This window comes from Citrus sinensis, chromosome 6 (genome assembly GCF_022201045.2).
Source record: "Citrus sinensis cultivar Valencia sweet orange chromosome 6, DVS_A1.0, whole genome shotgun sequence".
In the NCBI taxonomy this organism is placed as follows: domain Eukaryota; kingdom Viridiplantae; phylum Streptophyta; class Magnoliopsida; order Sapindales; family Rutaceae; genus Citrus; species Citrus sinensis.
The window spans coordinates 4,530,792-4,542,103 of record NC_068561.1 but is presented as its reverse complement, the minus strand read 5'-3'; the positions used below and the strand labels follow the sequence as shown (position 1 = coordinate 4,542,103).

The 11,312-nt window shown below is 34.7% G+C and overlaps 2 protein-coding genes across 3 annotated transcripts; one reads left to right on the top strand and one right to left on the bottom strand.

Annotated features, from left to right (window-relative positions):
- The first annotated feature begins 1,693 nt into the window (after positions 1-1,693).
- Positions 1,694-7,649, top strand: LOC102616401 (protein TRIGALACTOSYLDIACYLGLYCEROL 3, chloroplastic). 2 transcript variants are annotated; one of them, XR_003065901.2, is made up of 10 exons: positions 1,694-2,140; positions 2,289-2,417; positions 4,788-4,883; positions 5,040-5,117; positions 5,210-5,271; positions 5,414-5,489; positions 5,642-5,749; positions 6,610-6,697; positions 6,875-6,959; positions 7,279-7,649. XR_003065901.2 is itself a non-coding variant. In XM_006480339.4 (10 exons), the coding sequence occupies exons 1-10, from the start codon at positions 1,931-1,933 to the stop codon at positions 7,315-7,317; spliced, it is 1,059 nt and encodes a 352-aa protein (XP_006480402.1). In that variant the 5' UTR covers positions 1,696-1,930; the 3' UTR covers positions 7,318-7,649. The 2 variants fall into 2 exon arrangements, 1 of the variants encoding a protein (XP_006480402.1); XM_006480339.4 differs by having other exon boundaries at positions 1,696-2,140; positions 6,610-6,785.
- A 252-nt stretch (positions 7,650-7,901) lies between these two features.
- On the bottom strand, positions 7,902-10,526 carry LOC102616114 (receptor-like protein CLAVATA2). Its single transcript, XM_006480338.4, has one exon. The coding sequence runs from the start codon at positions 10,255-10,257 to the stop codon at positions 8,059-8,061; it is 2,199 nt and encodes a 732-aa protein (XP_006480401.1). The 5' UTR covers positions 10,258-10,526; the 3' UTR covers positions 7,902-8,058.
- Between the last annotated feature and the right edge of the window lie 786 nt (positions 10,527-11,312).

The window sequence follows — 11,312 nt, the reverse complement described above, 5'->3', positions numbered from 1 at the left end:
TTGAAATGGTCTCTATTAAAAGGTTATATTTTTTACACATCTGGCAAATTCTTGGCAGTGGTAAGTGCAACAACAATGGAAGAAGATGAGGAAGCCATGGCAGGAGTTGTTGTAGGAGCTAGAACATTTTCATAACTCACTTTGATGTTAAGGGTATGTTCCTTAAGCTGTTACATGAATAATGAATTTTGATATTTGTAAAATTTCAGCAAGTAAAAAGCTCAGAAGCTAAATCCTCCGGCCACCAAGAACTCTTTCAACTTTAACAAAAATTTGCAGCAAATCAAGTTTATTCAATTATCCAGTAGCTTCACTTTTGCTCGATTGAACAACTCTTCGAATAATCTAATTGGTAAATGTAGAAGCTGCAGAACAATAATTAATAAACACAAACACATAAAGTGATGAAATTAGAAAGCCAAGGTGTGCCAATGAAGCACTGCCCTTAAAGAATAGATTTTGCCCCTTCTCGGATAATTTTTGGGTGCCTAAAGGAATGAAAGACAATCTGATCTTCCAGGATTCAATGCTTTCTAACTGCAATGGTACGCTCCAAACTATAGTTGATTCAAATAACTAATTTTATTTGTTTTTCTAGGTAAAGTGTATAGCTTTAATAAAGATGGAGCAGATGATAAGAATTTTTTTTTCACTCACAATCAGTCACTGCAGCTAGTTTTTTATAGTCTTGAATTACAATAGTCATCCCCTTGAATTTTGCCCCGAATTAGTGCATGAAACTAATTTTAAAATCGGATATCAAGCAACTATAGACCTATAGTGCTAAAAACAAGCCACAACCTCTGGCATGTAGATATGCTTAGTTTGACCAATTCAAGTCAGTTTAAAACTGAATTTTTCAATCTAAAATAATGAATATATAAGCTTTCATCAAGTGGCTAAGAAATGGGTCAAGCCCGTAAGCTCAAGTGTGAAGGCTATATGTGCATTATTAACTTTTGTATTTTGAAATACCTCATAATTTCCAACACTTTTTGTATCCTTCTAGTTGGGAATTTGTTTCTCTTAATGTGCTTTTCCACAACATTACATTGATAGTGATTTCCACATCACTTGCCAATGCAATCGCATGCTTTTATTGACAAGCAGTTAAAGTTTAATTGATCTACAATTTTGAATAGAATAATATGTTTTAACTATTTAATAAAGGTTGGTTTATTTGATTTGTTGGATTTTCTTTCCAAAGATGCAGTTTTGGGGAATGCCAAAAAAAACAAATGTCATACTGTTGAAAATTATGAAATCTATTACTTTTATTATCTGGGTAAAGAAAATTAATGTAACAAACTCTAAAATTTAAAACTTCCGCATACAATATTTTTCTCAATTATTTAAGATTTTCATAATAGTAAATATTTTTTTAAAAATAATTTAAATTGATCAAAAAAAATTAATATAGTGGAGTATAAAATAATGTAACACTAAATGAGATATAGATAAAAATTAATATAATTCAATATAACATTAAATATTATACAACATTAATATAATATAGCGCTAATGTAATATAACTTAATCGGATACATTCCCATTAAATAATAATATATAATACAGTGGGATAAATGCATCCCAAATGTTTTTAAAAAGGGCATTTCTGTAATTAGGATCAAAATTAGGCATGTGCAGTTGGAGCACATAAATTTTGAATAAACGTGGGCATTTGACACACGTTAGAGCCACGTTTTGAGACTTGTGAAGCACCACCTTTCACCTGATTTAGTTTTCTTATTTCTTGTCAATTGATTTATCAGGGCAGCTTTTAAATCACAAAATTATCAAAACCCAGTAGTCGAAATGCTTCGAAAACCACTTTTTATGTGAACTTCCATTGATTATTTTATTTTTTTCATTTTGTGGTTTTTAGACCAAATATCAATCTGCGTCTGCTTTACAATTATAAACACCGAAAATGGTCTCTTTATCTTCATCTGGTTCACTGTTATTTCCTCTCGCAACAAAAAGTGTTAGTTCTCGATTATCTAGACTTGCTAATTCGGACAAAAAACCGGTCAATTCGTTCTGTTATAAGGCGAAAGAAGAACAGAGAAAAGTTGTTTGTGCTTGTGTAGCGCCTCCAAGGGACTTGGGCACTGATGGATTCCCTGCCACCAAATTCAATGTAACAATTCTTCTCTTTGGGATTATTAGTTCAATGGTTATTAATATGTTTGATCGTCAATTGGGTATTTTTATTTGTTTCGTTATATGTTTGAAATATTTTATTTGGATATGTTTACAATTGTGGCTACATGGATGATGTTTTGAAGGATTCATCTAAATCAGAGAATGTAAATACCTTATTCGAACCCGAGGATGATGGTGATGTTCTCATCGATTGTCGGAATGTTTACAAGTCATTTGGGGAAAAGCATATATTGAGAGGTGTGAGCTTCAAGGTGAATTTTATTTGAATGTGGTAGATTGCATCTGCGCAACATGCATTGTGTATGTATCATATGTGAATAATTTCATAATTTTAATAAAAATGACACCATGAAATTAACATTAGTTCTGAGCTTGTAAATTTTGTATCAAATGCCTTGCTTTTGAACTACCCTTCTTGATTGTTTTATTCTGTTGGATGGTTAGGAATCAGCTGCTTTATGTTTAGGTAGTGAGAGATGTTATGAGATTTCGTCAAGAAGAAAACTTTTCATGAAGGAACTTAAAGAATAAGTGAACTCAAAATACATGAAGTAATAAAAAGAATAGAAAGTTTAATTCTGAGTGTAATTTAGCCATTCTTGACTATATTTTTTAAATGGTCTTCCCATTTGGATGTAGGTCTACTTGAACCTGGTACTGCTTTTTTATCTTGTTGTGATTGAGGCCAGTTTGAAATGGAGTAGCAGCAGTTTTAAAGGTGTTTTTGAGAAGCTAAAATTGAACTGTTAAAGTATTTTAAACATCACTAATGGCAAAAAAATCCCCTTCTACATATGATTTTGATTTTGGAAAGGATTGCTTTTTGAAATCAGAAATTGAGAGTTCATCAAATACACTTCCAAAACTATCTTGGCGTACAGCATGAAAGTTAAAATATATCCTTGAAGAAATTAATGTAATTCTATCATATATCCGTATTATATTTAATGTATTGTGTTAGTCATTATGTACTATCTCAATGTTTAGTAATGAGATTCACCATAGGTATATAATTTTCTTGTAGAATGTATGGCACTTTTATAAAGAAGTTATCAAATGCCGTAGAATGTATGGCACTTTTATAAAGAAGTTATCAAATGCCTAACTACTCTTTGCATTTGACTACTCCTTAAGCATAGTAAAGGAGTTCTGAATTTCCTTCATTGTTTTCCTGAGACTTTAAGGTGTTCCGTTGGAAAGAAAGTAGAGAGAGTTGAGAACAAGTACTAGAACACTTTCAAGAGTATTTATTCAATGCCTTGAGTTGATTTACAGCTGTATTAGTCCACCAAATAAATGACCTACTGTCCTATTTATATGTAGAGAATTGCTGAGGTGATCATGACATAACAAAATTTCTTATTCTACAATTAACCGTTGAACTAGTTGTTCATACCTGTTGCCTCATGAGATGTTTACAGTTGCTTTTTGGAGGCACTAGTTAGGAAGCCTATACAAATTTTGGCTCCATACCAAACTGGCTTTTAATATTTTGGTAGTAGAAAGGCTGGCATGCCTTGTACTCCTAAAACTGCGTGATCCTTGTAGTAGTAAATGTAACTTTTTATGTCTGAATTAGACTGCCATAGACGTTACTAAGACGACCAATAATCCGGTTGTATTAGCTATTTTGAATGATATGATTATCTTGTCAATCGTTCTTCCAAAGCCGATAATATATGCTGGGTCATGATATCATCTTTGGGGATACTTTTTAGATTCAAAGTTTTTTAACTACTCTTTTTACCGTGAAGCATGGAAAAGCTCCAGAAAACCAAGGAAGAATCAATACCAAATCTTGTCTATCTTCCTACCTTATCATCTCAAATACTATCAATGAATAAAGGTCTTAGCTATTTCAAATGACTGCAGCCATCTAAGTTTGACAATAGAGTTTGGTTTTTTGGACTGTGTTGTTGCTGCATTTATACTTGTTGTTAGGACTCGAGTTTGGACTCAAGTTTTTTGACGGGAATTTTTTATATCTTCGGCTTTTCAGCTAGAGCTAGTTTACAAAAAGTACATGGAGATTTCAGCAATAAACACTCAATTCCATGGGATAAGTGGAGAAAATCAGAAACACATTGAACAAAGAAGACAGGCCTTATTCGGTAGCTTTAGTTTGAAGGGATAATGATAAAATTTATTCTTATATAAATCGTGGTAGCTAGACGATGTTCTTGATTATAAGTTGCTAAGAATTGTGTATTTTAGTGTATATTTGTTTATTTCAAAGCTTTTTTTGGGGGGGGTTCAATTTAGAATCATATTTATTTGAAGGTAATTGAATGTAAAAAAATTTGAGAAGCCTCCATTCTTAAGTGGACCAGATCTCATTATTTTCTGTTGAAGGGATTGCCCATTTTTTTAAATTGAAGTATTCCTGAGAACTACTGCCAAGATTTAATCTACCCTGTATTTAAAATCTTCTTCTTGTAAATGCATTATGACTCCTTTTCTGAGTGATAAGCTAAGGAATCTATTTACAAGTTTCCATTTCTTCATTTATGATTTTAATGTATCACTCCATTAGTTATTTTCTCTATAATAGCATTAACTATGTCCTTTTCCCTCTCTATCCTTGTAAATGATCTTCATTTTCTCTATTCTTATGTGGACAGATTAGACATGGTGAAGCTGTTGGTATAATAGGGCCTTCAGGCACTGGGAAATCAACGATTTTAAAGATTATTGCTGGGCTTCTTGCTCCAGACAAGGTAATTCATTGGAGTAGTCTTTTATGTTCCACTTTTTAGGTACCCTAGTTCTATTCTCTTAATCAGGTTATCTACAAATGAGTTTTTATTTTTTATTTTTTTATTTTTTTATTTTTTTATTTTTTTAGTAACATGTCTCATTTGTCTGATTCCCAGGGAGAGGTTTACATTCGAGGTAGGAAGAGAGCTGGTTTGATTAGCGATGAGGAGATATCTGGTCTTCGGATTGGATTGGTAAATGTCTTTTTAACTCATGCATGTTGATTGGTCTTTTGTGCTATTGTACTCCTAGTCATACGGGCATGTGTGTTTATTTATTACAACAGGTTTTCCAAAGTGCGGCTCTTTTTGACTCATTGACTGTCCGGGAAAATGTTGGTTTCCTTCTGTAAGAGACAATCGAGTTATCTTTGAAATTCTTAACTTTTTTATTTCTTAATACTGAGGATTTGGGACTGATAATATGATATTGCTGTCTTGAGGTATTTTTGTAGTAAGAACTTGAGTTGCTTCATTTTTGTTCATTATAGGTATGAAAATTCGAAGATGCGTGATGAACAAATTTCAGAGCTTGTGAAGGAAAATTTGGCTGCTGTTGGATTAAAGGTATGTTTATATCTTTCTGCGTAGAATTGGATTGTTCTCATCTTTCTTAAAATTGATTCATGATAAGATCTGACTGAGCCTTGGGTAATTGGATTGTTTTCATCTTTCCCAAAATTGATTCATGATAAGATCTGACTGAGCCTTGGATCCAGGGAGTTGAGGATCGCTTACCATCTGAGTTGTCTGGTGGAATGAAGAAAAGAGTTGCTTTAGCTCGATCCATAATTTTCGATAACACAAAGGAATCAGTGGAGCCAGAGGTTTGTAGATTAGTTGAAAAATCTTTCTGTACAAACTTGGTTTTGGTAATTTCTGAAATAATAATTTAATAAATAACAAAGTTACTTAATGCTGTGCCTTTTGCTTATATATCGACTCTTGTGCTGGTTATTAATGTATCTGTGTGTTTACCGGATCAGTTCGGTTGGCTAAAAATTTGAACCATAGAATGTAAGGCTTAAATGGAACCTATCCATATTCTTGTTACTTAGTACATTATAAGAGCATAAACAATATGTTTACAATTTTAACTTCAACCACTTGGATAAAATAACATTAATTTCTCCTATAATTAATGAAAACTTCAAAAAGAAAAAAAAATGCGTCTCCTCCATTTTAGACTTATCAAGTATAAAAATTCTTTCTGATAGCTCCATGGACTTCCTCCCCTACCACACTTGAAGATAGCATTTTAGATACTTGATGAGATCTACAGGGTTCTGCCGTAGACCATTAAAAATAATCTCAGCCAGGCAGAAGAAACAATCATGGGTGATTTGTTAAGTATTGTACCTAAGATCATTTCATAGTTTATAGATCTTTCAGAGCCCGGTCAATTACAGACCAAGCTTTTGAAAACTAGAATGTTTGCCATTTGTGCTGACTAGGCAAGTCATGGATTTGTTTAGTATTGAACTTAAGATCATTTCATAGTTTATAGATCTTTCAGAGCCCGGTCAATTACAGACCAAGCTTTTGAAAACTAGCATGTTTGCCGTTTGTGCTGACTAAGCAAGTCATGGATCCTGAATTTGTTGCATTATTTTGTTTGTTGTTTAGCAAGCTTACACTGAAAATCAGGTTAAGAACTGTTTCCTGAATCTTTCGCATTCCTGTGCAGGTGCTGTTGTATGATGAACCTACGGCTGGCCTTGATCCCATTGCATCCACTGTAGTTGAAGATCTGATCCGTTCCGTTCATAAGAAAGGTGAAAATGGACTTGCGAACCCTGGTAATATTGCTTCCTACGTGGTTGTTACTCACCAACATAGTACCATTAGAAGAGCTGTTGACAGGTTATGCTTGTTCCAAATATTTGGACATATAGATGTAGTTATAATTCTTGGTGCGGTAGCTCCTGACAAAGAAGTTTTTTTTTATATAGGTTGATATTCCTCTACGAGGGTAAGATTGTTTGGCAAGGAATGACCCATGAATTCACATCATCATCCAATCCAATTGTTCAACAGGTAAACTTATAGTATTATGTCAAATCTAAGCATTGAGTTTATGATTGAGGTCCAGTTTTCAGATTCTTCATTTTCCATATTTGTGGGATTCTATTTGTAGCAAAAATTCTAGGTACTTTTTCAGTATGTTGTAATTTTGTTGAGATCTGCAAATGCTTTTCTTGCACGGTCATCATAGTCATTTCATGTTTTCCTCTCATCTCGCTCAAAAAACAGAAGAAACGTCAACATTAACAACAAGATAATCAGTTAAGTGCACTTTGCATGTTAATTTGATTTTTGTTACGGTTCAGTCACTTCTCTTTCTCCTTGTTGCCAGTTTGCATCAGGGAGCTTGGAAGGGCCAATCAGATATTAAGTCATACCACCATGGTGTATTTGAGACAAATCATGGTTTTAGTTTAGCAACCGAGAGTTTTTCCAGATGGGAGTGCTCAGCCATGAATCATGGGGGTTTCCACCATTGTGCTGGCAAATCTTCTGCCTATCTAATCCATACAAGCAAATCAGGAACTTCCATGATCCAGTGTATTTTCTGGTGCAATTTTGGCCTCCATTGCACCATTGCAAGTAGACAGCTTTGATTTGTATTAAATTTTTTTTGGGGTTGTCTTCAAAATATAGCTACTTTATTGCGAATTCGGGCATCTTTATAGCCCCATTATAGGAAAGAAAAGCTCATTCTGAAGAGATCTTGTACATTTTGCAAGTTCTTGACTGTGGGTAATGTTCACAAGTAATCTGATAAATGACTTATTGTGAGTACTGGAAGTTAAAAATGTGTCTGCTCATAGTAATCAATGCCATTTTCTACTGCTCATAGTAATCAATGCCATTTTCTAAGCCTTAGAATCAAGCTCTGTATTGGATAATGCTAGTCTCATCTAGTAAGCAATAAGTTTCATGTGAGAACAAGCAAATGTACCGCAGACATAAACCCAATTGCAGAAATAAGAGCATCCAAAACCTTCAGAATACCATTTTGGCATAGCCAAGTTGATAACTAATTGTAACATTAATGAAAGAAGGAAATTATCCTAATAAGAAAGATAAATGTGAATGTACAACAGAAGTTTTTCATTGTTCCGGGCAGCTTAGATCAAACTTTTGTCTGGAGAATGTATCTTCTTGTCCGTGCTGAACAAAACAGGGCTACAACACCCAGATAGAAGCTAACAAAGAAGCTCAAACAAAATGCCCAGATGGAAATCGGTCCCTCAGTCATTTCTTCTCTTAAGGTCTTTCCAGGCACCAGTGGAAGGCTTGTCCTGTTACACTCTCCATGTGAGGATTCCAGACACAAATTTGGGTTTCCAGCAAAAGCTCCGGGAAATTTTTGATACCCTTGTTTCCAGGGAACAAATCCTGAGAAGCTGTTGTAAGACAAGTTCAAAAGAGTCAACTCTTGAAGACTTGAAATGTTTCCGGGTATCTGACCTGTCAATGAATTATGTGACAAATCTAAGGCTCTCAAGCTTCTCAGTCTATACAAACCTGGAACCTGACCATCAAGAAAATTGAATGATAGATTCAGGTATTCTAAACCTTGTAGTTGGAATAGACCCTTTGGAATCGTACCATGCAGCAAATTATCAGACAAATCCATTCCAACCGCTGAAAACAGCTGATAGTTAAAGCTCAGTTCATTTGTATCAATGGCAGTGACAGAAATTCTGATCACCATACTTCTGGGTAAAACAAATGACTTTGCAGGCATACTTCTACCAATATCACTTTTATTGAAGTTTAAACTGAAGTTAAAATTACCGTCTGGAATGAAGCCCATGAATTTGTTGGTTGAGAAATCCATCATTTGAATTGCTTGGAATGAGAATAACCAGTTGGGAAGATTTCCACTGAGTTTGTTCCGAGCGATAGAGAAATACTTGAGGTTTGTCCACTTGGTTATCGCATCATTCAAAGATCCAGAGAGATTGTTTGAGCTGAAATCCACTATCTCCAATGATTTCAAACCTGCCAAAGTTAGCGGTATCTCACCAGATATCTGATTGTTGCTTATATCTAATATCTTCAAGCTGTCCAGAGCATCAAGTTCAGGTTGAATTTCACCAGAAAGGTTGTTATTATTGACTATCAATGCCAGCAGCTGGAAACACCCAACAATGTTCAAAGGAATTGATCCCGACAACATGTTGTGCGACAGATCAATGACTTGAAGATATGTCAAGTTTCCAATCCTTGCAGGGATTTCGCCAATCAGAAGATTGTTAGAAAGAAACAATGCTTGCAAGCTTTTCAGCTCTGTAATCTTTAAGGGAATTTCACCCGAGAACCGATTGTGAGATAGGTCAAGAAGAACAAGCCCTGCTTTCTCTGTGGTTTGAGCAATTTTGCTTGGGAGAGGACCCGATAAATCATTGAAACTCAAGTCCAACAAAAGAAGCTTCTCAAAAAACACAAGTCTCGGTGAAATCTCATAATTCAAGTGATTGTGAGATAGATTCAAATGTGTCAGTGCTTGTAGTGAAGCAATACAAGTAGGAATACCACCCACAACAGAATTGTTATCCAATTTCAAAACAGTTAGAGACATTGCAGAAGCAGCAAAACAAGGCAAAGTACCAGAAAACCTATTGGACCCAAGATTCAGAACAAGCAAAGACTGATAAAAATCATGAACATTACCAGTTAAGTTATTTTTTTCAAGATCCAAATGCTTCAAAGACTTCAAGTAATACAGGCTTTCAGGTATTTCCCCGCAAAATGAGTTAAAACTGAAATCGAGTTTTTCCAAATTCATCGAAAAATTCCCAACCCACCCAGGGAAAACACCTCCCAACTCTGGATTACCTTTCAAAATAAGTTCTCTCAAGTTTCTAAGCTTCATAATTGCATCAGGCACAACACCAACAAACTTATTATAACTAAGATCAAGAGTCTTCAGACCACTTAGCCCACCAAAACATGTCGGGATTCTGCCCGTAAAAGCATTACTAGACAAAACCAAGAATTCAAGAAATGATAGTTTACACAATCTGGGATGAACTTGGCCTGACAAGCTCGTGTCGGTCAAGTTGATAGAGACAACATGGCCGGTCTGGAAATTGCAAGCTACACCAGTCCAGTTGGTGCAATTCGACCCCACCCAACTGGATAACTTCTGGGTCGGGTCTTGAACCAGTGATTTGAACAACAATAATGAAGCTTTGTCTTCAAGGTTAAGCTCTAAAGACTCAGATGGGTTAGAGCATAGCAGTAACAAGAACAATAAGAGTGGCAGCATCTGTAATTTAAGGGCTCGGCAGGAGTGAACATTTAAATCCCTTTTCAGTTCCATGAGTGAAAGAAAGCTCGAGTACTCCGTTAAGTTTCACTGCAACTATATGTCACATATAACTACAAAAATTCGCCGACAGAGAAAACTGACGAACAGCTCAGTTGCAGTGGATGCAAATAAAGAGTACTAGAGGGGTGAAAATGGACATGCGAGTGAATATGAACAAAAAATTTTAACGAGTCCAAAGACTTGCTGAGAAGAGAAGCAATCTTGCAGCATGGGTGTGTACCTGAAATTTTTCTGAAGCCACAAATGGAAATATAAATGGGGTAATAACATCGGCATCCCTGAATTCTTTTGTTTCGCAAATAATAAAAAAGTTTTATTTTTAAAATAAAATTTAATTTTAGTAAAGAAAAAGATAAAATTCTGTCCACATGACATATCTATAATTGTTAATTCAACTTAAAATGAATTTACTAGCTTTCATGTGATTTTTTTAATTAATGGATTTAAGTTTGAATGTGATACTATGGTTTTATTTAAACAAGCTATATACATTGATGATAGTTTTGGGTGATTTTAGATTTTTAGTCAAAATGAATTCAATCAACGATATAATTTGTTCTTATTGTAGTGTGAGTTAGAGAGTAAGAAAGTATCTTTTTTTCTTTTCTTTTTTTAATTTATTACTTTATGGGTGAAATCCAATAAAAAAAATTTGTAATTTCAATCCAACCAATTGCAGATTACTAGTTTCTCCTCAAGGGAATTAATATATACCACTCAGTCTTTCCTCTTTTCTAATACCCGATAACTACTTATTCTCCTTCCAACCACGAGTTTGATATTGTGGTGCCTTTACAATAGCCAACACTCCAAATCTTAGAACCTCACAAGAGATTGTCATCAATGTAGATGCATCCCAAGATCAAGCTCATGGTTGTGTCCAAGTAAAGACTCACAACAAGTCCAAGGTTACTTCCCTCAATGCCTTGGAGCCTCGCATTGCTATTCTCGAAGCCTCAATGTCCGCAATAGAGGATACTTTCGACAGTTTGGGAGAACAAGCTGATAGTCTCGAAAGGGAGTACATTGACTTATCTATAGCATCT

Excerpts from the sequence above, each read along its gene's own strand:
- LOC102616114 (XM_006480338.4), bottom strand. The coding sequence starts at position 10,257 with ATGGAACTGAAAAGGGATTTAAATGTTCACTCCTGCCGAGCCCTTAAA.
- LOC102616401 (XM_006480339.4), top strand. The coding sequence starts at position 1,931 with ATGGTCTCTTTATCTTCATCTGGTTCACTGTTATTTCCTCTCGCAACA. Across the intron at positions 2,141-2,288 it reads TCCCTGCCACCAAATTCAAT|GATTCATCTAAATCAGAGAA; the intron begins GTAACAATTCTT and ends GATGTTTTGAAG. Across the intron at positions 6,960-7,278 it reads CCAATCCAATTGTTCAACAG|TTTGCATCAGGGAGCTTGGA; the intron begins GTAAACTTATAG and ends CCTTGTTGCCAG.